This window comes from Eurytemora carolleeae, unplaced genomic scaffold, assembly GCF_000591075.1.
Source record: "Eurytemora carolleeae unplaced genomic scaffold, Eaff_2.0 scaffold636, whole genome shotgun sequence".
NCBI lineage: Eukaryota > Metazoa > Arthropoda > Copepoda > Calanoida > Temoridae > Eurytemora > Eurytemora carolleeae.
In genome coordinates this window covers 134,964-161,805 of record NW_019396671.1, presented here as the reverse complement: position 1 = coordinate 161,805, position 26,842 = coordinate 134,964, and the positions used below count along the sequence as shown (strand labels likewise).

The window sequence follows — 26,842 nt, the reverse complement described above, 5'->3', positions numbered from 1 at the left end:
TATTCTTGGCAGGAATTTTACCAATTTTTCATCTTAATATTTTCTTTGCTAAATATTTCAAAACCTTAGAACATTTAAGTTAGATTTTAAAGGGAGTGTTCGCGAAAAATGAAAGGGGGTATAGGCTTAGTGCGATAAAAAAGCGCTTTTGATCGCTACTAATCTTACTTCTATCTGTTGCGTCTATAAGGAGAAAATTGTTAAAGACGTCTCATACCGAATAACTTAGCGGCCATACAAATTGAATAAATTGCAACAAACGACTTAGACTGTAAAAAATCAATTTAATTTCAAACAAATCATTCAGATATTACAACCTATAGTCATCGATTATCTTTCGCCACATTTGTATATAGTTTTGTTAAAATTAATTCGAAATATAAGGAAGACGATTTTTCCGACTCAAATTGCCGTAGCCTTTTCTCTAGATGTTTGCGTACTCTAGATCTATTTCCTCCACGTAGTGCTCACATGTCAAACCCCGCTTCTTCTCCCCCCCCCCCTTCTACAGATACCAGCCCCGGCAGTCAGCTATAAACACTCAAGACATTCACAACTCCGTCTCAACCCTGGCTCCTTCATGATGATGATGCAGATACTCAGCGCAACGCACCTGTTGATCTGCCCCACCAACATGAAGCTCTACATCACCCCCCATGACTCCTTCAGGCTGATGATGCAGATCCTGAACTAACAGCAGGCGTGCTTATACTTCTGATCTCCCTATTAACTTCTTGAGAAGCTTACTTAGGAAACTTGTGCACGGCTCTGACCGAAGTTTCCGCTATCTCGAGTTGCCTTGCCTTCGATCCATTGATAAGCCCTGTTGTCCCAGTTCCCGGATCTGCTCCACCAACATGAAGCTCTACAACACTTCCATGAAGCACCATCTAATGTCCATCATTTATTCCTTTTTGTTAATTTNGGATAAGTCCGCAATCTCTCTCCCTTAGACTAAGCCTAGTTGTGAGTAAGCCTGCCGTCAAGATTGATGATCTGCACCACCATCATGAAGTTCTACAAACACCTCCAATTGATATTCGTCTATAGTTTCTTTATTAATTTCTAAACCAACCAATTTTAATGCCACTTGGGAAACTATTTCAAAACATCCGTTTTATTAAATAAATGTTAGAAATATCCATGTAGATCTCCTTTTATTTTATCATATTGACTTTTAAAGTCAACAAGTTTATATTTTATAATATTTTTTAATTAATTTGTTTGTTTCTCTTGTCGCTTGCGCAACTATCTAAGAATGCCGCACACCACTCACAATTTTCGAAATCCGTTGAAAACGTTTTCTAAAAAAATAAAATTTTATAAAATATAAACCATATACAAATGTGGCGAAAGATAATCGATGACTATAGGGTGTAATATCTAAATGATTTGTTTGAAATAAAATTGATTTTTTTACGGTCTAAGTAGTATGTTGCAATTTTCTCAATTTGTATGGCCGCTAAGTTATTCGGTATGAGACGTCTTTAACAATTTTCTCCTTATAGACGCAACAGATAGAAGTAAGATTAGTAGCGATCAAAAGCGCTTTTTTATCGCATTAAGCCTGTACCCCCTTTCATTTTTCGCGAACACTCCCTTTAAAGTGACTGTTCACGTGAAAGAATAACCTATTCTCGTCACAAGACTGATTTCTTGTTTATAAATCAAGTTTTAGTAAAAAAATTTCTGAAACGTTTGAAAAAATGTCGAATTTTTGCTCATGATAATCTTAATCCATAATCTGGATCCCGAATCTATTTAATAATACACCTGGTACACCAAGGCATCAAAATAAATCCTTAACACTGATTTATTGCAATGACTTGAATTCTTTTTTTCAGTTTTGACGTTTGAACATTTTTTTCATGTTTTCACAGATGGATTTCATTCCTGTGGAAAACCGGCTCCTGAGTTAGATTTTAGATTTGAAATCCCCAAAATATAAAAATCTCTTAAACAACAAAATATTTTCTTTCCAAAGTTTGCGGATCAAATTAAAAGAATGAAATTAAGGCCCAGCCAACCGGTTTTATTCTTGTTTACTTTGTAACAAAACAATAACAGATTAAAAGAGCCTCAGCGATAATTCTCACACAGAAAATATTCTATTAAATCCAGGGTTATAATGCAGGGATCCATCTTTCACATAAAAAATCAATGAAATATTCTGGTCATAGGTAACTATTATGTGAATTATCAAAATTATTAAAATTTAATTCTTGTTTACTAATTCCGCCAAGAGAGGACTGGTTTCAATATGTACGCAGAGTATACGCAGCTGCATTTAACTTTCCTTGTATTATAACCTTGATATTATTAAATCATACTTTAACCTTACATCCCCCTTTTCTTGATGATTATAGTGGAAATGGAACAAAAAATTTCCAATTTTCTTCTTTGATAAAAACGTCCAATTAACTCAGTTTCAAACATTTTCTCTTCAGAAAATCCTCCATTAAAGAGAGGGGTCGCAAAAAAAATGTAAAACCGGAATCAAATTGTGAATCGATTAATCATACTTTTTGTTTCTTTTCGGTGTATCAGTAAAGATAATCTTAAACAAACCGTTTCCACAAAACCTGAAAACAGGTGTTACACTGAAACTGGCTGATACAGGAAGTCTGTTCACTAGTCCAGTATCACAAAACTTCTTTTGTGATTCCTCCCTTTAAGATAAAACAGTTTATTTGGGAAAATGTTAGAGTCAAATCTTCCCTTCTCCAAGAGATTCCAAATTTTCATCTTTGTCTCCAGCAAATCCTTCCTAAATAATGATTTAACTGCGAGGAAAATTAGAACAAGGAACTTAGGAAATATTAATACAAAGTTAAAATTATAATTTGATCAATAAATATACTGATTACTCGTCTCAAATTCAAAACCTTTTACGATTTGATCTGTAGCAGAATTCATATTTTAAATTATCATAGGTCTGCAGAGTACTGCGACATCAGGTTGCGAAGATATTGGGATTACACAAATAGAGTTTTAGGCAAGTATTTAATTACTTTCTAACACAAAAAGCACAATTCTGACTGTTTCCTGTTATTTTTATGATAATAATCATAATAATAATTTACTTTTTTACTTCAAGGAAGACTAAGATAGATATAAAAACTGTTGAAAGCCTTAAATAATCAAACTTTTATAAAATAATTTTTTTTCAGTCCTTTTGCTATAGACTAGGTAGAATGTTAAAAAGACAGAGAGCTGTTGGTGGGTTGCAAGTTTGTCTAGTTTTCGTAGTTTTTGTGCAATTTTATGACAGTTTTATGATCGTTTTATGACATATCATGTGCTGCGAGGAAAATAGATGGAAATGAGTAGAGCAGAAAGAATCGACTGGTTTAGGAAGTGAGAAGGAGAAAAATATGGACCGGGCCCACGGTTGTATAAAAGGTTGGTTACTCTCGATGCGCTCCAATGTACGGAAAATGTCGCCTCCTAAAATAGATAGATAAAAAGCTCATATTACGTCACTTTCGCCTCTATAATCAGGTTGTGAAGTCATTATTACTAACATTAGGTGGAAAAAATAATCAAAACAGCCAAGAGCTATTTTCCACTTAATTGCTTTATACTTGTACTGTTAATATAATCATCAATTTGTAATTGTAAACTCTATCTGTATACAGATACATTTATTTTAGCAATAAACTTTATCTTATCTTATCTTATGAGGTCTTTATCTATCTTCGGAGACGACATTTTCCGTACATTGGAGCGCATAAGAGAGTAACCAACCTTATTATAAAACCTTGGTGGGGCCGGAGGAAGTCTTTTATTTTTCCACTTTACACGTTGTAAAATCATCATTTGGGAACCAGAGAGAGGAGAAAAGGTATGGAGACGGTAATTAAGGTAAATTTAATAGGTTGAAATAGGATGAGATATAGGATATGGACAAGATTAAGGGATAAGGACAAGCTAAAAGGATAAGGAAACATCTGCAGTTGGATAAGAATAGGATGTAAATTATGAGGAGCGAATAGGTTGAATAAGGACAGGATATGGAGGATAATCAGAGAATAGGTTGGATAAGGATACAGTGAAACACTTAATAACGAATGCATCGAAAGAATTCATAAAATGTCGTATTCTTCACTTTCTGATAATTGAATGCTGCAGACATTTAGTATTTTAATTAAATGATTATATGGAACTCTTCAAAACTGTTCCCGCATATTCATGGCTATTTATTTATTTACGCAAATACTGGAATTTACGTAATATAGTATAAAACTCATTGAAAAATTGTCAAGACGACATTTGATAAATTCTTCCGATGTATTCGTTATTAAGGGTTTCACTGTAGGATAAGAAGGATAAGGAGATAATCGGTGAATAAGTACAGGCTATGAGGGATAAGAAGAGAATAGGCCGAATAAGGGTAGGATACAAATGATAATCAGAGAATAGATTGGATAAGGACAGGATATAAAAAATAAGGAGGGAATAGGTTGGATATGGATAGGATAAGAAGGATAAGAAGAGAATAGGTTAAAAAAAGGACAGGATATGAAGGATAAGCAGAGAATAGGCCGGTTGGATATGGACAGGATATAAAAAATAAGGAGGGATATAGGTTGGATAAGAATAAGATAAGAAGGATAAGAAGAGAATAGGTTAAAAAAGGACAGGATATGAATAGAAAATCTTTAATAAGGATAGAATACGTTGGTTGGCAATTTTGTCACTACAATGAAAACGACTTTTATGTTTTAGTTTCAATTGTTAACATGCTTTTACTTTACTGGTTTAAAAACAATTAAAAGTTTAAAGGTATAAAATATATAAGCTTTTTTAATTGACAGCGTCTCTTGACTTCTATTTTTATGTGTATCCATGTTTTTAACAGCTTTATATAAATCGAAATTGAAAACGAAAGTCGTCTTACTTATATTGATAAAATCGCCTACCACTGTAAGAAGGGTAGGAATAGAATTGTTGAACTAGGGGATTAACATAGAATAGGTAAACTATCTAGTATCTACCGTTGAATAGGTAAACTATCTAGCATCTACCTTTTAATAGGTTGACTATCTAGTATCTACCTATGAATAGGTTTACTGTCTAGTATCTACCTATGAATAGGTCGTTTATCTAGTATCTACCTATGAATAGGTTGACTATCTAGTATCTCCCTATGAAAAGGTTGACTATCTATAGTATCTACCTATGAATAGGTCGACTATCTAGTATCTTCCTATGAATAGGTTGACTATCTAGTATCTACCTATGAATAGGTCGACTATCTAGTATCTACTTATAAATAGGTCTACTATCTAGTATCTACCTTTGAATAGGTTTACTATCAAGTATCTACCTTTGAATAGGTTGACTATCTATTAGCTACTTGTGAATAGGATGACTTTCTAGTATTTACCTATGAATAGGTTGACTATATAGTATCTACCTATGAATATGTCGACTATCTAGTATCTACCTATGAATAGGTCGACTATCTAGTATCTACCTATGAATAGGTCGACTGTCTAGTATCTACCTATGAATAGGTTGACTATCTAGTAGCTACCTGTCAATAGGATGAATATCTAGTATCTACCTATGAATAGGTTGACTATCTAGTAGTTACCTATGAATAGGTTGACTATCTATTATCGTTGACTATCTAGTATCTACCTATGAATAGGTTGACTATATAGTATCTACCTATAAATAGGTTGACTATCTAGTATCTACCCATGAATAGGTTGACTATCTAGTATCTACCTATGAATAGGTTGACTATCTAGTATCTACCTATGAATAGGTTGACTATCTAGTATCTACCTATGAATAGGTTGACTATCTAGTATCTAACTAGGTCGACTATCTAGTATCTACCTAGGTTTACTATCTATAGTATCTACCTATGAATAGGTTGACTATCTAGAATCTACCTAGGTTGACTATCTACAGTATCTACCTATGAATGAGTATCCGAAGTTGCCTCCAGTCGAAGGAAGGTTTTATATTTTCTCTGGGACTGATTTTACAAAGTTTAAAATTAACTATATGGGATTTCATCCAGGATAAATGTTTCCAGAGCTGGGAACTTTTGAATGGTGGATATCGGAATTAATGCTTGATCCACTCTTCTCGAGATTAAATAATGCTTGTTCTCCTCTTGCTATTAATCTTCAGATTAATTAACCGATCGGGATTAAGGATATCCCATTCTAAAGCTTTCAGCTCAGGTAATTCTTAAATTTTTTTAAAAATTAGACAGCTAGATAAAATAATTTAATTGGTAAGCATTACCAGTAAATGATACAATTTAAATCTTGTTATTTGACCTTTTTGTAAAACTTTAAGAGTTTTGTAGTTTTTGTTTACAAATAGAAAAAAACTGGAAAAATTGTGTTTTTTCTTTCTCGGTTGATATTTAATAATAATTGAATTCAGTGCATAGACACTTGCAAATCAATGGTAATACAAATTACTCTCTATTCTTCTCAGGAGTACAACATTGATAGAAATGTGTTTTTTTTCTTCAAAAAGATATCAGAGGACAGGGACCAGATATTATGAATAACATGAATTGAAGTACAAGATAAGAGGTTCAACCTAGTGTACGCGGTTCAACTACTTCTAACTATTAATTACATCCAGTCTATGTCGAGATCTGAATCAGAATCATTACGAAACAAAGAACTCATGTAAATTAAACCCTAAAATTTGAAATTTCCTCCTTCCTATGCATTTAGTTTCCTGACGATCCTGACCATTCTACAGTGTTGTGTGTTGTATATCAGCCTACAGTTAGAGATAGTTATCAGCCTACAGTTAGAGATAGGTATCAGCCTACAGTTAGAGATAGGTATCAGCCTACAGTTAGAGATGGGTATCAGCCTACAGTTAGAGATAGGTGTCAGCCTACAGTTAGATATAGGTATCAGCCTTCAGTTAGAGATAGGTATCAGCCTACGGTTAGAGATGAGTATCAGCCTACAGTTAGAGATAGGTATCAGCCTACAGTTAGAGATAGGTATCAGCCTACAGTTAGAGATAGGTATCAGCTTACAGTTAGAGATGGGTATCAGCCTACAGTTAGAGATAGCTATCAGCCTACAGTTAGATATAGGTATCAGCCTTCAGTTAGAGATAGGTATCAGCCTACGGCTAGAGATGAGTATCAGCTTACAGTTAGAGATAGGTATCAGCCTACAGTTAGAGATAGGTATCAGCTAGATTGCAAACTATAAGTAAAGTTTGTATTCCTGAGTTTCCAATCCTTGCTCCGGGATTGAGGGATATCTCCGACCTTACACCTAAACTTATCCAGGGGTCCAGATCCAGGAGTTGGGCACAGTTTTCCCAATTCCTAAATATGTACTTTCATTCTACCAAAGTATTTTTTTTAAATATGTAATCCATATATACATTTCTCTCAATTCTAATGCTTATAGGATCTATTTCATCCGGATCCGTTCTGAGATCCAGCTCATAGATAGTTTTCCTAATTTCTTAAACTGAAGCAAACAAATTCTAGCAGACTAAGAAAAAAAACCGTTGCATTTAAATCATTAAAGGGACTGTAAGTATAATTACAAGTGACCCTTCACGCAAAGATGGCAATACTCGATTCACACAGGTACCCCAGAAAGCTTTGTCTGGCCAAGAATGAATTAGATATTAATGTTTATAATTTTAAAAACTGATTAATTTCAATTGTAGATTCACTACTGAACTGACTTACATATATTCTGTTCGAGGAAAACAAATAAGAATTATTAAAGTTATAAACACTTTAACGCCTATAGTAAAACACAATTTATATCTTCCACATTATCAAGGGTATCGTCGTGAATCGGGCATTGCCATTTTTGCATGCAAGTCACTTGAACATACGTTTAGTTCTCTTTTAGGAAACACTGCAATTCAAGTTTCCTGTTAATAATTCGTTAATATATTCAATAATATAATGTATAAAGTATTTAATCTAACCTGAATAGAATCTTCCATTGTATCCTAGTATTGAATAGAGTAGAGAGAACTAAACTTATATCTTTCTCTCTTTATCTTCCCTAGCCTGAGTACACATCATGTATTCTTATAAACATTAACCAGTTCCTGTACAGGGTGATTCTTAGGGTTTCCAGTTTCCACCGGAGCTAATTTCTACAATTTCACGCAAATTTGCTTTTGGGTTGAGTGGACTTGCTTAATGTAAAATTGGCGCAACATCCAAAATTGTCGAGAATTTGCGCGGAACTTATCGAATATTATAAAAAACTTTCATTTCCGTACAAGTTTATTATTGTGAATTAAGTGTCAATTTTGATTTGAGCATATTTCTTTGAAAGAACAATATTTACGTGTGCAAATTCCTTTTTGCGCAAATCAGCGTTTCGGATCCGTATCAGGAAACGTTGATATGGATCCCGGTAGCGCCAAAAATTAACCAAAACCATGGAATAAATAAATCAAAATGGTTCGTAAATGTATTATTTACATGACGAAAATTTTTCAAAATTATCTTTAATAATTTAATGTTTACATTTATATAATAGTAATGACGACATTTTTGTTACATTTTGGAATATATAATAAATATAGTTTATAAATTATAACCTTGCATAACATTTAATAGGGAAAATCCGATTCACAGAATCAAAAGTTACCTCGGATCCGGATCCGTATCAGAGTCAGGATCCGGATCCATCATCACGGATGTGGATCCGCGGATCCGGATCCGCATCAAAATGATACGGATCCGAAACACTGGCGCAAATCTTTGCACCGACTTTTGAAATGATCCCTTTCTATATTTTTGCCGTAAAAGCTAAAGATGGACATTGTTCTTCAGTGTTTCAGTGGTTCTACAGAAACTCTGAGATATGCATGCATATAATTCCAATTTGTATGCTCATAAGTTTGCTCTTAAGTCGATAGTGTAAAAATTCTAAACCCATTTCTTTTTTTGGTGAAAATTTTCTGTTCAGGGTAAATTTTTGCCTAATTTAATTTAAATTAAAATTTCTAACCTAACAAGGTGTCCCCCAAAACTAAAAATAAAGGTTAACACGACACTAAAATAATTGCTATGTAGAATTGTTGGTAACGAGAATTTTGGAATTCAATTCACATTTGGAGTAGTGTTACAGCTTTATACAAATGGCTTTTCTACTGAAAACATTTTTAGGCCCATTAATAATATAATAATAATAATAATCACCGTCAATCCTTCAATCTGAGATTTGAGGCTTGTGCTCTCTTCCGTTTAAGTTCCAATGAATTATCCCAGTTTAGAGTAGAGTGTAAATTCAGGGGTGAGGACGACTGACGAGCCTTTGGCTGTCTGCCATGGACCCTTCATATTCTAATGATCCTGTCGGTACCATTAGTATATCGAGATGTTCAAAATGGTCTTTATGATTGAAGGGTGACACTGATTGTGTATAAAAAAGGCGCGGATTTATATTTACGAATGAATTAACTTATAAGTATTTAAAGTTCATGCAATATATCCTTGCCAAATTCAGGGCTTAAAATAAATTTAGAAAGATTTAGAAAATATAGTTTCATGTTATAAACACATTTGAATGTATAGCTTCCTGTTATAAACACATTTTGAAACTATAGTTCCTGTTATGAACACATTTGAAAATATGGTTTCCCGTTATAAACACATTTTGAAAATATTTTTTCCTGTTATTAACACATTTTGAAACTTCAGTGCCTGTTATAATAAACACATTTTGAAAATATTGTTTCCTGTTATGAACACATTTTGAAACTATAGTTTCCAGATTTAACACAATTTGAAAATATAGTTTCCGTTATTAACACATTTTGAAAAAGTTAACCTCTGTTTTTTCTCTCTGTTCTCAACATCAATCTTATCAAAATTGTTTATTTGAAACACTAGGAATAATAGTTATTTAATTAATATTATTATGCGCACTTACATCCCTCAAATAGCGTAGGTATGTATTACAGTGTATTATTAAAAACAACAAACTCCAGCTAATACCAGATATTTCAATTTTTACATATTTCATGTTAAACACAAATTTGAAATTAATATTAAAAAAACAGCAAATTGAATGAATATCTTTTTCTACAGATCGAGTAAAAAAAATTTAAAATAGCTAGACTTATGATAAAATAAAATAAAATAAAACAATACTAATTCAAAATACATAAATTATCAAGAGCTCTTAGGAGACTCTTATATTATTTAAAATATAAATATCAATCTTTATCAGCTTAGAGAGACTGTAAGCGTAATTTTAAGCGCCCCACCATACCAAGAAGGCAATGCTGGATTCACAACGAAGCCATTGGCACCAATAACAGATCAATAATGTATATTTTTGTATCTATAAATTTAGCAGTATTTAATTCTTATAATTCCTATATGATTTCCTGCAATATAGAAAATCACATTTGTAGAGAACCCATAATTGAAAATAATAATTTTTTTGGTGAACATTGTGAACATTGATATATAATTCATACTTGATCGGACGAAGCCGTTAAGGGCACCGGTGTGAATCGGGCAGTGACATCTTTACATGGAGCGTCACTTAAAATTACGCTTACAGTCCCTTTAATCATAATATAAAAGCATTGGTAGATCGTATAAACCCTTTCGAGAAGAGATCTGGGTCTTGGGAGACAAGAGCAGGTTGAGCTCAGACAGAGGAAAATAATATCTCGGAGAACAGGGAGAAATAATTCGTGATCGGAGTTCTCCAAGATACTTTTTGGAACATTCACGAATATATTGCTAAATAGAAATTGCATTAATATGGATAACAACATTGGGCTTAAACATTGAAGATACACGCATTCAGTAAACTTGAACAATAATAGATTATCTTTACAAAACATTCCTGGTTTTTGTTAATAGGTTGGTATAGTTCTAAAATTAACACTTATCAAAACAATATTTAATCTAGGAAAACATTTAAAAATTTACTTGAGATATAAGGGCGTGAAATTTGATGACAAATCCAATTTTCTGAAATTTTACTTCGAATGTCGGGGTTTGAAATACAAGTTATATAAGGAGAAAGTAATACTGTACGAACCTACTAAACTGAAACCTATGAGTAGGATGGAGAGGAGAGAGAATTAAAATTAATCTTAAAACCATCCAACCTCCAAAGACTCTCCGTCTAGGTTTAATCCTTAACTATTTATCTTCTGAATCTAGTTTTACGAAGAGTAGAGTTTCAAGAAGATGGATGGTTTCAATTTATAAAATAATATCTTCAATTCAGGGAGGATTCTCCGATGCTTGGCTGGTTAAGTACAGTACAGTAAACTGTATGTGTACATTGTAATGTGGAATAAAGGGTAGAACTGTACAGTGTACAAGATTATCTATTGGTTGTTTAGACTTGCCGCTTCCGCTTTACTTAAAGCAATGGCGTAGGCTAACTCTTGTTCTTCCTAAAATAAAACATGAAAATTATGTCAGTAGTTCAACATAAACATGGAAACATGGAGACAAATTGTCGGTTTAATTCTCAATAATCTGTTATTAACCCCCATAATCATTTTTGATGATTTGGAGAACAAAAATGAAAAACTGGACAAATAAATTTTTTTTTTAGAAATGGTTAATATTTTGTATTAATCAAGCTACAGGGCTTACATTTATATATTTGAAAAGCCCTTGAAAATGGATGTATAATAATATGTGTCACATGTTAATATTTGTCCAAAGTAAAACTATTTATTTTTGAACATTTTCCGGCGTACTTTTTGAACTTTTTTAAAATCCTCCTTTGCACCCTGCCCTAACCGTTAAAGATAGAGGCATACATTTTTTTACTAGGGACTATGTGCATTGTATCACACTCCCCTATCTCAATTCTAAGAGCAAAATCATAGGGGAGTGCACAAGGGGCGCACAGGGGTCTCTCCCCCCCCCCACTACGCCACTGGGTATGTTATCCATAATTTTATTATTTGATTATGCGCAGTGAGAAAATAAATGGCAACCGGAAATTATTCTAGATTACTGAAAAGGAAATTTTCCGGATCCCGAAATTAATAATGGAAATTTTATTTCTGTTTACGGAATGACATGATAAAAAGTGTATTCAAGAGGACGTTGATGATTTAATGAAACTCAAAGCTTTCGCGTTAACACAGATTACTTTTTAAAAGATTTGTAAATTAAACTCAGTTTAGAACCTGCAGCTGTAATCTTCGACGCCGTTCTACCTCTTCCCGTTTAGACATTTCAGCAGCCATCTTTAACTGAATCTAAATACAAATTTAATACATTTTTTTCAGACTTAAAGGCCTGGGCAAAATAAGGCAGATATCGTTTTTTTTTTCAAACTCTAAGTGTTGAATTCAGAAAATAAAATTTCAAAACACTAAAAATTGGAATATCATAACATAGCACTACTGTTTTCCTCCACATTTTCTTTTGCATACCAAATAACAACGTGCAACTAAATTTTTTAGAACTAAAACAAATGTTACTTAAAATATAATACCCCCCTCCCTCTTCAGAAATAATTTTTCCCCAAAAGTTAAGTATTTTAAGGCTTTTATTGACTAAATTTGGGAAAAATAAAAAAATTTGGGGTAAAAAGAATAAAAAATTGAATTTTTAAAATTATTAACTATTAAAAATATATACACCCCTGTTCAGTGATGAGCTCTGTATATGAATTCACCTGATCTGGCCCACTGTCAGAACCATGGCTATCCCTGCTACCCTTCTTGTCCGACTTAGGAGAGTCCTTGCTTTTAGATTTAAGAGGAGAACTTAGATGGAATTTCCCAGTTTTCTTCTCCTTCTTTTTCTCCGTTTTCACCGGGGAGCCAGTGAGGAAATCTGCGATTCCGTGACCGGGTCGTTTTTTATTAGATCTTTCCGTGGAGGAGGAGGAGGATAGAACCTCCTTCCTGTAGGAGAGGGTGGAGGAGGTGCTGGATACTACAGGCTGGTTGGAGAAGGACGAGGAGTTTGCGTTCAAATCCTTGCTTGAAGTCAGGTTACTCAAGGTCGTTAAACTAAACAAAATTAACTAATAAGTAATAGACAAATAGGAAACCTATCATTACTAATTTATATAGAACCATTATTAAATCTTAAATTGGCTGTCAGTGTAATTTCAAGTGAACCCTTCATGCAATGCAGCCAATGCCCGATTCACAATGGTATCCTTAAAAGCTTTATAAAGTATGAATAAGATATCAATATTTATTATTTTGAAAACTGAACATTTCCAATTGTGGTTGTAGATTTCTACGCAGGAAAACACATAGAAATTTTAGAATTGAAAAGTTTTAAACCTAGAAAAACTGACAACCTCTTAACACATTTTTGATTTGATAAAGAATTCAAGGGTACCGGAGTAAGTCGAGCCTTTTCAAGGAGGGTCACTTGAAATTACGCTTACGGTCCCTTTAGGTCTCCTTAGCCTTATCAAATAATATTTGTAAATATTGCTGTTGTTTTGGTTCACCTGAATGGATCATTGGAGAAACTATTATCGGAGGCTGGGAACGGATCCGGATTAGAAGTTGCAAAACTAGTTCCAAACGGATCATTAGAATAATTAGTGTCTTGTTTTGATCCAAACATATCCTGGGGAGAGGAGAAGGGATCCGAACCGGAAGGTTTTGATCCAAATGGATCGTTGCTTTTGGGTTTTAATCCGAATGGATCATCAAACGTAGGTTTCGATCCATAGGGATCTTCGGTATTTGGGTTTCCTCCGAATGGATCGTTAGAATTTGATTTAAAAGGGTCAGCTCCAAAGGAATCACTTGTTTTGAGTTTTTCTGAGAATAAATCCGGTTTTGAAGAACTAAATGGATCCGAAGCGGACCCGGAGAAAGGATCCGAACCGAACCCGTTGGAAGCGTCCTTGAATGGATCCTGTTTAAGGCTGGAGAAAGGATCAGAATCCTCCATCCCAAAGGGATCAGCATAGCGTACATTAGAGTTCTTAAAAGGGTCCTCGGAGAAGTCTAACCCACTATTATTTGAACTTGTATTCCAATTACTGAAAAAAAAGATATGAAAAAATATGCCTCAGACTTTAAATTTGTTTTAAAATAAAAATTATCATAACTTTTACTTGCATAAATAATTGTAAAAATCTAGAAATAAAAAATGCATACTTATCAAAGAAAGCGTTGTCATTTTTTCCAAACCCTGATTTATTCCCAGTCGACTGAAAAAAAAGCAAGATTAAAAACAAAATTTAGAAAAATTGTGAAATGCATTTATTGCATCCTGATGCATTAGGACGGAATACTGAAAAGGAATAACTGTACATTGTACAACATACAAAATAATCAAATATTTTTATAACTGTACATTGTACAACATACAAAATAATCAAATATTTTAATAACTGTACATTGTACAACATACAAAATAATCAAATATTTTAATAACTGTACATTGTACAACATACAAAAGAATCAAATATTTAAAACATTATTAGTTTATATTAAGACGTACGTTACTAGACTAACACACAACAGTGAAGCAAGATATAGCTAAAAGTGTGACTTGAGACTTCAGAAAAATAAAGCGAGATGTTTATTTTAAAAATATCTATTTGTTCTTAATGATTTTACTGAGAGGAAAAACTGTATTTATTTCTTCAAGTCAAATTGGGCTATAAACAGTTTCTATTTTTAGTACAGTGAATCCCAGATATTTGAATACATAGAAAGAGTTTTTTATAATGTCGTATTACATATTTAAGATCAAATGCCGCGGAAAAATGAGTTTAATATAGCCTTGAAATATGACTGAAATTGATATATTAATATCAAACACATTTTCCGCGGCATTTGATCTTAAATATGTAATACGACATTATAAAAAATTGTATAAAAAATGTATTCATATATCTAGGATACACTGTAAGAAATTGATATAATTGTAGTTTAAAAACTAGGTAACAAACAAGTTTATTTATAGTTTAAAAACTAGGTAACAAACAAGTTCATTTGTAGTTTAAAAACTAGGTAACAGACAAGTTTATTTGTAGTTTTAAAACTAGGTAACAAACAAGTTCATTTGTAGTTTAAAAACTAGATAACAAACAAGTTTATTTGTAGTTTAAAAACTGGGTAACAAACAAGTTTATTTGTAGTTTAAAAACTAGGTGACAAACAAGTTCATTTGTAGTTTAAAAACTAGGTAACAAACAAGTTTATTTGTAGTTTAAAAACTGGGTAAGAAACAAGTTTATTTGTAGTTTAAAAACTAGGTGACAAACAAGTTTATTTGTTGTTTAAAAACTAGGTAACAAACAAGTTTATTTGTTGTTTAAAAACTAGGTAACAAACAAGTTAACTTGTGCGTCTAATAAAAATCTGAAAAAAATTGTGGAAAATGAAATGCGACACAAAAGGATTAGACAGAAAGATGCAAATAATATTGCAAAAATCAAAAGTGAAAATGTTTAATATTTACTCTATGTAACCTACATAAAACTTTTTCTTTACAACCTTCATGGTTTTGTTCTATAATGAAATCAAAAAATCTCCAATATGTACCATTGTTATTTCTATCTGATTGTCAGTAAGAGTATTTGTTTAAACCGTTCTCAAAACTCACAAAAATGCGACATGTTGATTTACTTTAAATTTGATTAAATTTGATGCATAAAACGTGCTGAGTCGACTTTACACTGGGTAGTTAAGACTGTACGTCTGAATGTATATACAGTCCAGATCATGCAACTATGTGGAATATTAGCTGTTGTAAAATCTTTTAAAAAACATAAAATAAAATTGTAGAAACTGTAAACTAAAAATAATCTGAATGAAAATAATCGCTAGCAATAAATCTAATGAGCATTAATAAACAATAAACATGCAAACATGAACTTACGTGAATTAGTCCTGCAGTGAAAATAAAGAGTTAGATAATTATGTATATTAAATATTTATATTTTTTACAAACTCATAAATTTCCAATTTTTTCCCGGATCAATTTGGATTTGTCAAGACCTGGCTGAAATTTTCGTAAAGATCTTAAGAACGATAAACCATTAAAAACTTCATTTTCAAAAGTTTTAATTGGTTGTCATTCTTGACGGAAAAATGGAAACCCTACATTTTAATTCTTTGAAACAAAAAAGCATTTTTCCTTAGCCGTCTAAAGGGGTAAAATATACTTTAGCATTTCTGTCCAATGCAAACCTTTTCAAAAAACATATAAAACATGACCATAAACATCAACATCATTTCAAAAATCATCATTTCCATCTATCCATCAAAAGTTCTTCAGGAGGGCAGCAAACAAACCCCAATAAAAGCAAGAAGCTTATGTTAGAAGCTGGAACTGGTGATCTGGCAACGAAGTCGGATGTCCACGTTAATAAAATACCGGCGAAATCGAACTATTATGTCCAGTGTCCACATTTGAAATTTCTTGTGTAGAAGGATGAATAATTGTCCAATTTGTACTTTTATTCAGTGTAAACGGACAATAAACAGCAAAATAAGATCAATGTTACGAGCCCTTGGTCTAATACTGATTTAGTATATGTTACTTCAGCTTTCGCCACAGTTGGTAGGATATCACTCAAATTCTGATTTGATTTGGTCAATAAAATACAGAAAATTAATACTAGTAATCAGTTGGCTGATTTAACACCACATAAACGGGCAATAAAACACATTTGTTTGTTATATTGATGAAAAAGCTGATAAATAATAATAATCAATGTCAATCCTTCAATCTGAGATTTCAGACTTGAGCGCCCTTCCATTTAAGTTCCAACTCATTTAAAAGGTCCGTTAATACAATACATAATGGACTAACCTGAAAATACCATACATAATGGACTAACCTGAAAAGCGCCAAAATCTGCAAATCCGCCGACACCAGAATCTGAATCATTGGCCGCGGTCGGTCCATAAGAACTAAAGGCATTCTCTTCCGCGAACGGATCATCCGAGTCTGGGCTATGTTTCGGAAGCGGGGGCCGACCGGGTTCGGCTAAAGCCGGCCCGGCCTTAGGTGGCGGGGGTCGTCTTGGCGGAGGAGGTCGTTTAGGAGCCGCTGCCTGCTTCTTCGGAGGGAGAGCAGGGGTGGGAGAATCTGTATCACCGGGGCGGGGAACAAGAACAGGAGGAGTTTCCCCACCATCCTTTTAATTTGTGAATTTATTTAACATATTAAATAAAAGAATCAATCTTTTATCAGTTTGTGACCACTGGTTAATTATCAAAGAATAATAACTAAAGAAACTAAAAGAAACTTGGAAAAAATAAAAATAAAAATATAAAAAACAAAAAAGAAACTTACAAAACCAAATCCAAAAAGTTTGGAGTGCGCGAATGCCGAGGGTTTCGACGAAAAATTATCTGGAAACCCCTGATATTAAAAAAAATAAAATATAAAAAATAAGAGGAAAAAAATGGTAAATATTAATGATTATTGATTATGTTACCGTGAAGTTAGCGAATGCATCATCATTACTGAAGAACGCCGTCGGATCCCTCGTCTCCGGAGACATATCGGAGAAAGGATCATCGTTGGAAGAAATACGTCCGTTAGCCACAGGAGAAAACGTCTAAGAAGTAATTCAACAATGAATTCTAAAATAAACCATAAAACTGATTGCATTTTCAGGATTACACGATAAATCTCAAGTCTAGCTAGGTTTAATTGTCGGAAGAGGGGTGGGGGTATTTGAAGAGTGGAAGTAGGGGTGGGGGTTATGTAATTTCAAACTCTCTTCGCGAATTTATCTAAGAAAACTGCAAAGTTTTCAACTTTCAGGAGTTCTTGATTTTGTCAGTTAAGATTTAGTTTTACCATGCACCCTATCTCTCATTTTGTATATAAAAAAAATCTCAACAACAAAACTCATCCTCAACATGATCTAAATTCTGTTCCTTAACTCGGACTCATCCCTATTCCTACACCAGGTTTTACCCTAGCAGGTCTATTTATATACAAGTTTGTAACCTGTGGTCTAGGAGGTGGTCTACTGGGTTTATCTATCTTGGAGTAGTCAGGTTCCAAGAAGCTCAACCTTATCGGCTCTAGATAGAGATCAGGACAGTTCTGAGCCTCACTTGGATCATCCGACTTGAGAACCTTGTCAAATCTTGCAATCGCCTCCGCCATGTGCTTCTCTGCTTCCTCCATTTCCGAGGATTTCCCCCTGAAATATAACATTTTAATTTTTAAATTGTGTCAGAAAAAAGTAGACAATAAAAGTGAAAAAGCTAAAACCTTCGTTAAAAATACGATTGCATTGTACAGGGTTACCCACAAAGGATAAGACTTCAGGGGTGGCATAAAAAAACAGCCCAAAAAAACCTATAAAACCCACCTGTAAGTGAGTCTTATTGGTTTTTTAAAGAATTTTTCTAATTATTGCCTTTTCTTCATTCTTAAAATGATAAAGTCTTCAAGAAATAAAATCTTTTATCAACTGTATTGATTTTTAGGAGTTCACAGCACTAAAACTGACACATTTTTACATTTCCTAAGACTTAAACCAATTATACTAATAATGAATATTGTTCGAATATTTAGTTATTAAAAAAGTATTGAATTAATCATAGTAGACAACCCTGTCACTCTGGACTTCAAAACGGTTTCTGGTTTCACCCTTGACAAATTCAATAGTAGAAAACTTTTGAAGCAATCAATCATCTGCACTCTGCAGTGCTTGTTTTTTCCAAAACAAGTATGAAAGATATTGATAAACCCAAGAAGATACACAGAACCACACCAGAGCTGATGTTTCTCGGTATTTACTATTTAACAGTGGTCTTCCTTCTTGAGCATATAAATACGGGGTGTCCCAATAAACATGGGAATTCAGTGACGAATTTGATATCGTCTTTTAAAATAATTCTTTGATTTAGTATAGTGATACCTACTGAGAAAGCTTGAATCTGTAAGAGTTTCGTCTGCTATGTTTACATTTTGTTTGTTTGTGTTTTGACTGCATACGGTTGTACTTTTTAAAACAAGAAAATTGCAGTATACAAACAGAGTAAACTTGTCCGTCTTCACTGTTCATCTTGCGGAGACATTATAGACACATCTTTACAGCCATTTACCGTTTTCATTAAATAAACTCTAGCAGACAAAATAGTATTATGGCTTTTAAAATTAGGTATTACAATGCTAACTCATAACAAAGACGATATCGAATTCGTCACTAAATTTCTATGTTTTTTGGGACACCCTGTATCTACCGATTAACCTGAGTATCAGAAATATGTATTCAAGTGAGAAAATAGAATTAGACTGTTTATAGAACTGTAATATCAAACAAATTTTCAGAACTATAAAGTTCACCTATTGCTTAAATAGTCTTAATATTATAAACAAGTATGAATTTTAGTAGGTTCTAACAACTTACGAATCGAAAAACCCCAAAAAGCCAAAAAAAAAAAAACAATAAAACCCAATGGACTGTTTTTTAGACCCTGTAAGACTTAAAAGACGACTGTACAGAATTTTTACATCCAATATTTCCTTATATTTAGGATTCTCCGCAACTTTAAACTGGGTTCTTTCGTTGCCATGTCAATAAATAGGCCGTTAAAAGACAATATACAAGACAGAAGACTTCATTTAACCTTTTAATCGTCGTATTTTATGAGTTTCATGTCGTTTTTGCAGTCTCATCCTTTGTGGGTAACCCTGTAAATCGCCTAAGCCGGGAGCTTTTGTATGTAAATCATACGACGTTCATGGATCGGCTCAAAATGGGGACTTGATTTTAAAGTTTCCATTAGGAATATAGAGAATGCATTGTAGTTTAGCTCCTTCTAATTGAAATATTGCGGGCTATGAATAAGTAAAAATCATTATTCTTCCTGCAGCTGCTGCTGTGTTGAAATTGCTTTATAAGTATAATTTGTGCAGAAAAACAAATATGCCATTTTTCTTGTTAAAGAGTTTGATGTGAAAACTTAATATTAGACAACAAGGAAGTAATGAGGGAAGCTTTAGTCTTACTTTTCAATTAAATTTAAACGGATTTGTTATTCTAGGTAGATAATCTTTATCCTACCTTGGTTCTCCGGGTAGATAATCTATATCCTCCCTTGTTTCTCCGGGTAGATAATCTTTATCCTACATTGGTTCTCCGGGTAGATAATCTATATCCTACCTTGGTTCTCCGGGTAGATAATCTATATCCTACCGTGTTTCTCCGGGTAGATAATCTATATACTACCTTGTTTCTCCGGGTAGATAATATATATCCTACCTTGTTTCTCCGGGTAGATAATATATATATCCTACCTTGGTTCTCCGGGTAGATAATCTATATCCTACCTTGGTTCTCCGGGTAAATAATCTATATACTACCTTGTTTCTTCGTGTAGATAATCTATATCCTACCTTGCTTCTCCGGGTAGATAATCTATATCTTACCTTGTTTCTCCGGGTAGATAATCTATATCTTACCTTGTTTCTCCGGGTAGATAATCTATATCCTACCTTGGTTCTCCGGGTAGATAATCTATATACTACCTTGTTTCTACGGATAGATAATCTATATCCTACCTTGTTTCTCCGAGTAGATAATCTATATCCTACCTTGTTTCTTCGGGTAGATAATCTATATCCTACCTTGTTTCTCTAGGTAGATAATCTATATCGTACCTTGTTTCTACGAGTAGATAATCTATATACTACCTTGTTTCTCCAGGTAGATAATCTTTATCGTACCTTGGTTCTCCGGGTAGGAAATCTATATCTTACCTTGTTTCTCCGGTTAGATAATCTATATCGTACCTTGTTTCTACGGATAGATAATCTGAATCCTACCTTGTTTCTCCAAGTAGATAATCTATATCTGCAAGGGCTTTGACTAGAGTTTCTATTTCCTTCTGACTGGTAGATATGTTGGAACCTAGAACCTTCTCCTCCTCAATCAGAACTTCAAGCTCACGCTTCTTCCCATGCACCTCTGCCTCCTGTACATAAGGGAGTTCAACAACTAGTTCGACAACTAGTTCAATAACTAGATTAAAATTTAGTTTAACAAGCAATTTAGCCACTAGTTTAATAACTAGTTCAACAACTAGTTCTACAACTAGTTCAACAACTAGTTCAACAACTAGTTCAACAACTAGTTCAACAACTAGGTCAACAACTAGGTAAAAAATCAACAACTACTTCAACACTAGTCTAACAACTAGTTCAACGACTAGTTTAAAAATTAGCTCAACAAAAAAGTCAAACTAGTTCAACAAATAGTTCAACCACTATCAACTGTATTTATTTAAGTGATTTTTTTTTAAATCAGTTCATTGGGTTATCTCAATACTTTTTAAAACCTTGTCTTTCCGATGGGGAAAATAAGTATTAATTTAAGTTATACATTAAATGATCCCAAAAAAACTTTAAAAATATTGTCCCTAATAAAAGTTCAAGACAGTAAGACATTAAAAACCTATTACCGACTGAAGCTGCAAAATAATAATATTGTTCATTATTCCAACAATCACCATTTAGGATACAAGAATTGAAACCTGGGCTTTGAGGCTTGCCTCCTGTTCATCTGCTTGGCCACGTAGCTTAGTGATCTAAACAAAATAATATTTATTTTATTTCAGAGCTTAAGATCCGGATCCGTTGGATCCGCAAGATTTTGGCTTCCTGGATCCGGATCCTCAAAAATTTGCGGATCCACGGATCCGGATCCAAGGGGTAGAATATCAACCAAAACTGTATAAAACTTTTTTACTCCTAAAAACCCAAATCTGAACTTTTGAAAAAAGGGAGATAATAAAAATTTTCTCGTTTCTGAATGGTTTTACGATAAAAATAAGTGAAAAAATAGAACAAAAAATTGAAAATTATTTGTTGTTAAAAAAATTCAGTAAATCTTAAAGAAATGACCTGGATCCGGATCCGCATCCATTTTTTTCCAGTGCGGATCCGGATCCTGGATCAAAATTAAATGGATCCTAAGCACTGTTTTATTTATATACTTTCTCTTTATCTACCATCACCTTTTCTATCCGGCCCGCGGCGGGGGCCTGGAATTATCAAAATTATAGAAATTCAAATAGAATAAGAGCGAACAGGGTAAAAAGAGGGGGAAAAGAAAGTGAATAAAGGGGGAAATTGAAGAAAAAGGATTAAGTTAATCAGGGATTAGAGATATCAGGACAGATGAAAAATAAATCTGATTCGAACACTGGATAGATCAAAAGATCCACTGCATAGAACAAAAAACAGTTCTATTTTAAGTTGGAATGTAAGATATGCTTGAGGGAATGAAAACCATGGAAAAAGATGTTAGAGTATAAATGAGAATAACGTATATGTAAACTATATATATATATATATATATATATTGCCAGGCGGGGTTTAATCTAAACTTTGTGTTGCGAGGAAGGGACACCCTGGCCGACATGAGCCTCTCCAATTTTTCGTACAATTCCGAGCCTCCACTTTACAACAGCTAGAACTAACGGCATTTTTACAAGAAAGGACGATAAACAATTTGTTGAAAAAAATCTTCTTTTATAGAATTATCTAAATGGAACAATTTTCCAATACAGATATCCAATTTTCCAGTACAGGTATCCAATTTTCCAATACAGGTATCCAATTTCCCAAAACAGGTATCCAATTTTCCAATACAGATATCCAATTTTCCAATATAGGTATCCAATTTTCAAATACAGGTATCGCTTCAATTACAAAATAACAAACATACTTTTTTCTTTATATATCTATCTTTCAGCTAAATAAATGTTTTAAGTTTTGAATAAGAGCTTTTACAGAATACAGCCAAAGCTTCGTACATTATGGCACGTCAGGGAGGCTCATGATGGTACATTATAGCATGTTCAGGAAGGCTCGTGGTAGTCAAGGTGTCCCCTCCTCGTTCTGCAGACACGGCAGACACAAATTCAACTTTAACTCTCGAGTTTACAAACTTAAGGCGAATTTAATATAAAATGTTATGAGGTCATCAGCGTAAATCTTTTTCCACTAGAGGTAAACTTGAAACAACCGTAAGTGACGTTAGAGGGGGGAAGGGGGTTGGTAATCGGCTTAGTCAAGTTTTGACCCATCCACTCTCCAGTCATTTTTACATGATGTAAATTGAATGAAAAATCAGATTTTGTTCGCTTAAAGATTTCAAATTCGATTTTCAAACGTTAATTTTAAATCATGAATTAGGGATCTTCAAGTCACTTGAAATTTGTTTCTACCTGTAACCTCCGCAATTATATCTACAGAATATGTTTTTAATGTTCAATATTAGACAGTTTTCTTCATAATAAAAATATATCAGGATCTTTAAATCACGTAATTGTTCAAAATTCAATCAAGAAATAAGTCGAAATACTCTCCACTTATTCTTTTATTTTTAAGCTAAAAACAATTGTTAGAAAGAGAGACCCAATTTAATAAATACTATTTTTACCACTAACAGGATGACAAAAACTTTGAAGTTCTCTAATGATAAAAAATATTAAATAGTTGGTATCTATATATATATATAAAGTTGTAATCACTATTTGTCTGTTTGTTTGTTTGTCCGATCATAACTCAGGAACCCCTGGACCAATTTGCCTCTAATGTTGATTGGGGAACTTGGTAGACCCACGGGAATGTTTTTAGCTCGGTTTAAAGATTCTAATTTTGAGTGGGTCGACTTTAATAGCAAAAATTTAGTTTCCCGGTAAAAGCCTTCAAGTGCGGGTAAACGGCGGGAGTAACAATGAATAACCTCGGCAGCGCTGGGTTCCCAAGCTAGTCTTCTACATATAAAGTTGTAATCTCTGTTTGTTTCTTTGTCCGATCATAACTCAGGAAACCATGGACTGATTAACCTCAAATTTAGATGAGGGAACTCGGGAGAACCACGGGAATGTTCTTAGCTTAGTTTTTAGATTCTAAGTTGAGTGGGTCGGGGAAATTAGTTAAAATCGTAATTTAATCGGTGGGACTAAATATAACCCCCCAATGTAACGCTGGGTTCCCAAGCTAGTAAACACATGAAGATAATACAACATAATACATTGTTGAAGAAAGCACCCGGGAATGAGCGGTTAATTTAAGAACACAGGAGTGTAAAATAAAAGTTATTGACAAATTATTGAGGCACATGTTTGTGATAAAAAAAAAAATTGCGAGGACTTTTTTTAAACGATGCTTAGTAGACATTTTTATAAGAAAAAATTACCCATTATCAGCTATTTCCCAATAAATATCGTAAAGATAAATTATTATTTATTGGTATGACAATAATCCTTTATTTTATCTTCAATAACCCTCTACTATCTGGTCGCTTTCGGATAAACTAAAACTTCCAGATAATTATTCTACACAAAACAGAAAACACATGCAAATTGCACAAGTGAAAGAAAATCTTCTTGATCGTCAACTTTTCAAGTTCTTAAGATGCAAGGTACTAATAACTCGCTGAGGCGTTTGGGGATTAGTGAGTAGATAAACAAAAACAAAAATTAATATTTTCCCTAGGGACAGTCATGTTAAATAACAACCTCCAAAAGGAAGGAAAAGGAGTTGGTTAATTATAAATTGTTCGAGGGAGCAAAAGGAAAGGAATGAAAGGACATTACCTTGTTTTGCTCTTCTTCTATTGAATCCACCATTTTGCTGGAATCCATGCGCAAACTTTCTATCTAGGGTTACAAAACAAAACAAAATAAAATAAAAAGAACTGAATAAAAAACCAGCTGATAAAGCTACGTAGCGTGCAAATACTAATTATCTCTAGTGCTATTAAAATCACAAAGTACAATACTTAGATCCAATAGAAGTACAATTGTTGGATGTTAAAAAAATAAATTTTGATTGCTTATGATAGTTATTCAACCTGCAAGTCTAGGTATTAATAATCTAATATGTTTGATTCACAATGATACCAATCTTTATTAGGGCCCCTTTATCTACAAAGGCATTATTTCTTGATCCCACTCAACCCCTTAAAGTATTTTTTTCTTTTTGACATTATCCAGAAAATGTATTTTTATTAACAACGAACAGTTTACTATTTAAGGACGACGCACAAAATGTGAAAGAAGGGTTACTGGGGTTACTATTTGCAATTTAGGATAGAACTTAAAAAAACAACTTATGGAGTCAAAGTTTTATTTTCTAAACTTCATTATTTATAGTTTAAGGCCCCCCCTCCCCCACTTTTTGTAAGTTTTATATTATTAACTTCAATTAACCCATTTTTTTTTAATGTTAAAAAATATTATTATTGATATTATCTTTAAATTTTTATCTAATCCTTGAAAATAATTAAAATGCCCAAATATACGCGCTTCATTTCAAGTGAGATTGGTATCATAGAGAATTAAATATTTGCAAGGCAAGTAAAGTATTGCAATACAGGTTTGCACTAACGTGTAGGATCTAAAATCTGCTGAACATTTTCGCAAAAATATGTTTTAAGATATATTTTGGCTGAAAGTGGTTGTTTCTGTATATCGAAAAGAGGTTAAGAAAAAATTTAGAGTCCTTTCTTTTTTTAAAATTCAATGATTAAATTAGAAATATCCCTCTAACTGCAGGTTTAACAGAGAATTATTTTTCATAACATGGCGAATAGGTTTTTTTAAATACTCTTTGAAGAAACATTAGAACAAACATAGAATTAACTTTTGTACACATATAATGTAATATTTGGTTCACTTAGTTCAGCAGATTTTGTCCTGAATACTACAAATTGTAAAAATCCTAACATTTTATCAAAATTTGATTTAATGCATAAACAAGTGCGAGCCTAGGTCAACATTGCAGGTTTCTCATGTCTTGTATAGATTTACTTTGCAATCTTGACTTAGATATAAGGTACGAAGTAAAAGAGAAGAAGTTATGGTGGTGGAGAGGNTGAAATTTGAACTCGGTTTAATTTTCTAATTTACAGAAGCAGTTTAAACTTTTTTTTGAAGGGAGAGGGATACTTATGATGCCATGATTACATAATGTGCCGAAAGGGGCGTATTCAGAAATTTGTCTAGGGGGGGGGCTTAATTTGTTTCTTTCTAGGGGGGCTCAGCATCCATTGGGGCCAAAAAAAAACTTAAAACCATAGATTTCACTGATCTAGGGGGGGGGGCTGAGCCCCAATAGCCCCCGCCCTGAATACGCCTCTGTGTGCCGAGGGTATGATTGAACTGTACCTGTAAACTATGGGATTCTGTTCCCCTGGCCTGAATATTGTACTCCTGGTCCTGCACCTCTCTCTCCAACATCATCTTCTCCTGCATCAATTCCTGGATCTCCTTCGCCATAGCCTCCAGCTCAGGGTTGTTGTACACCGACCTGTTACCGTCACTGCTCGTCGCCGCACCACCCTTAGGGCGCATTGAGGGCGGAACCATGTCCGGCGTGAGTGCCGCCGGCGGGTCCTTACCCGCCTGCTTCTGCTGGACTAGGTACATAGCCAGAGCAAACTGTTCGGGGTTTAACTTTCCTTCTTGTCTCATGTCACACAGATTCCTGGGAGGTAAAAATATCTATTACTATAACAACTATTTAATAGTTTTTTGAGGGTTGTTTATTTGAATTTCCCACTTAAATGATTCACCCTTTGGTTTTTTTTCTTCATTTTTGTCATTTTATAGGATATCAAATTTGGTTATTTCTATTGAACGCACTTATTTTCATTTTGATTAAAAAATTAAATCTCGAATTTTTGGAGCGAGATGATAAAAGAAAGTTTTCCAAAAAAATATATTGAAGACGACATTCTAATTATCCAAATAACTAAAATTGAAAGAAAAAATAAGTATGCCGACATCTGAAATTAACTTTTCGATCGTGGAATTTAAAAAATACGAGGTCGTCATACTTTGTAGTAACCCTCACAAATTTACTACCCTCACCAAGGGGGGGGGGGGGCCCAAA

The 26,842-nt window shown here is 33.5% G+C and overlaps 2 protein-coding genes across 2 annotated transcripts in view; both read right to left on the bottom strand.

Annotated features, from left to right (window-relative positions):
* LOC111707190 (peroxisomal acyl-coenzyme A oxidase 3) overlaps nt 1-8,048 on the bottom strand; it is a 32,333-nt gene extending 24,285 nt beyond the window's left edge. Inside the window, exons 1-5 of the mRNA XM_023480245.1 lie at nt 7,954-8,048; nt 7,227-7,330; nt 5,933-5,992; nt 2,719-2,767; nt 1,894-1,910 (exon numbers count right to left, since the gene is read on the bottom strand). Coding sequence (XP_023336013.1) covers nt 1,894-1,910; nt 2,719-2,767; nt 5,933-5,992; nt 7,227-7,330; nt 7,954-7,971 — 248 coding nt within the window. The 5' untranslated portion in view covers nt 7,972-8,048. The remainder of the gene's footprint in view (nt 1-1,893; nt 1,911-2,718; nt 2,768-5,932; nt 5,993-7,226; nt 7,331-7,953) is intronic.
* Nucleotides 8,049-10,233: 2,185 nt separating this feature from the next.
* Nucleotides 10,234-26,842, bottom strand: part of LOC111707189 (epidermal growth factor receptor substrate 15-like 1) — a 29,960-nt gene continuing 13,351 nt past the window's right edge. Inside the window, exons 11-24 of the mRNA XM_023480244.1 lie at nt 26,047-26,434; nt 24,544-24,606; nt 21,469-21,522; nt 20,762-20,910; nt 17,930-18,128; nt 17,409-17,531; nt 17,264-17,332; nt 16,806-17,105; nt 14,110-14,162; nt 13,449-13,991; nt 12,654-12,993; nt 12,160-12,231; nt 11,046-11,409; nt 10,234-10,741 (exon numbers count right to left, since the gene is read on the bottom strand). Coding sequence (XP_023336012.1) covers nt 11,341-11,409; nt 12,160-12,231; nt 12,654-12,993; nt 13,449-13,991; nt 14,110-14,162; nt 16,806-17,105; nt 17,264-17,332; nt 17,409-17,531; nt 17,930-18,128; nt 20,762-20,910; nt 21,469-21,522; nt 24,544-24,606; nt 26,047-26,434 — 2,422 coding nt within the window. The 3' untranslated portion in view covers nt 10,234-10,741; nt 11,046-11,340. The remainder of the gene's footprint in view (nt 10,742-11,045; nt 11,410-12,159; nt 12,232-12,653; nt 12,994-13,448; nt 13,992-14,109; nt 14,163-16,805; nt 17,106-17,263; nt 17,333-17,408; nt 17,532-17,929; nt 18,129-20,761; nt 20,911-21,468; nt 21,523-24,543; nt 24,607-26,046; nt 26,435-26,842) is intronic.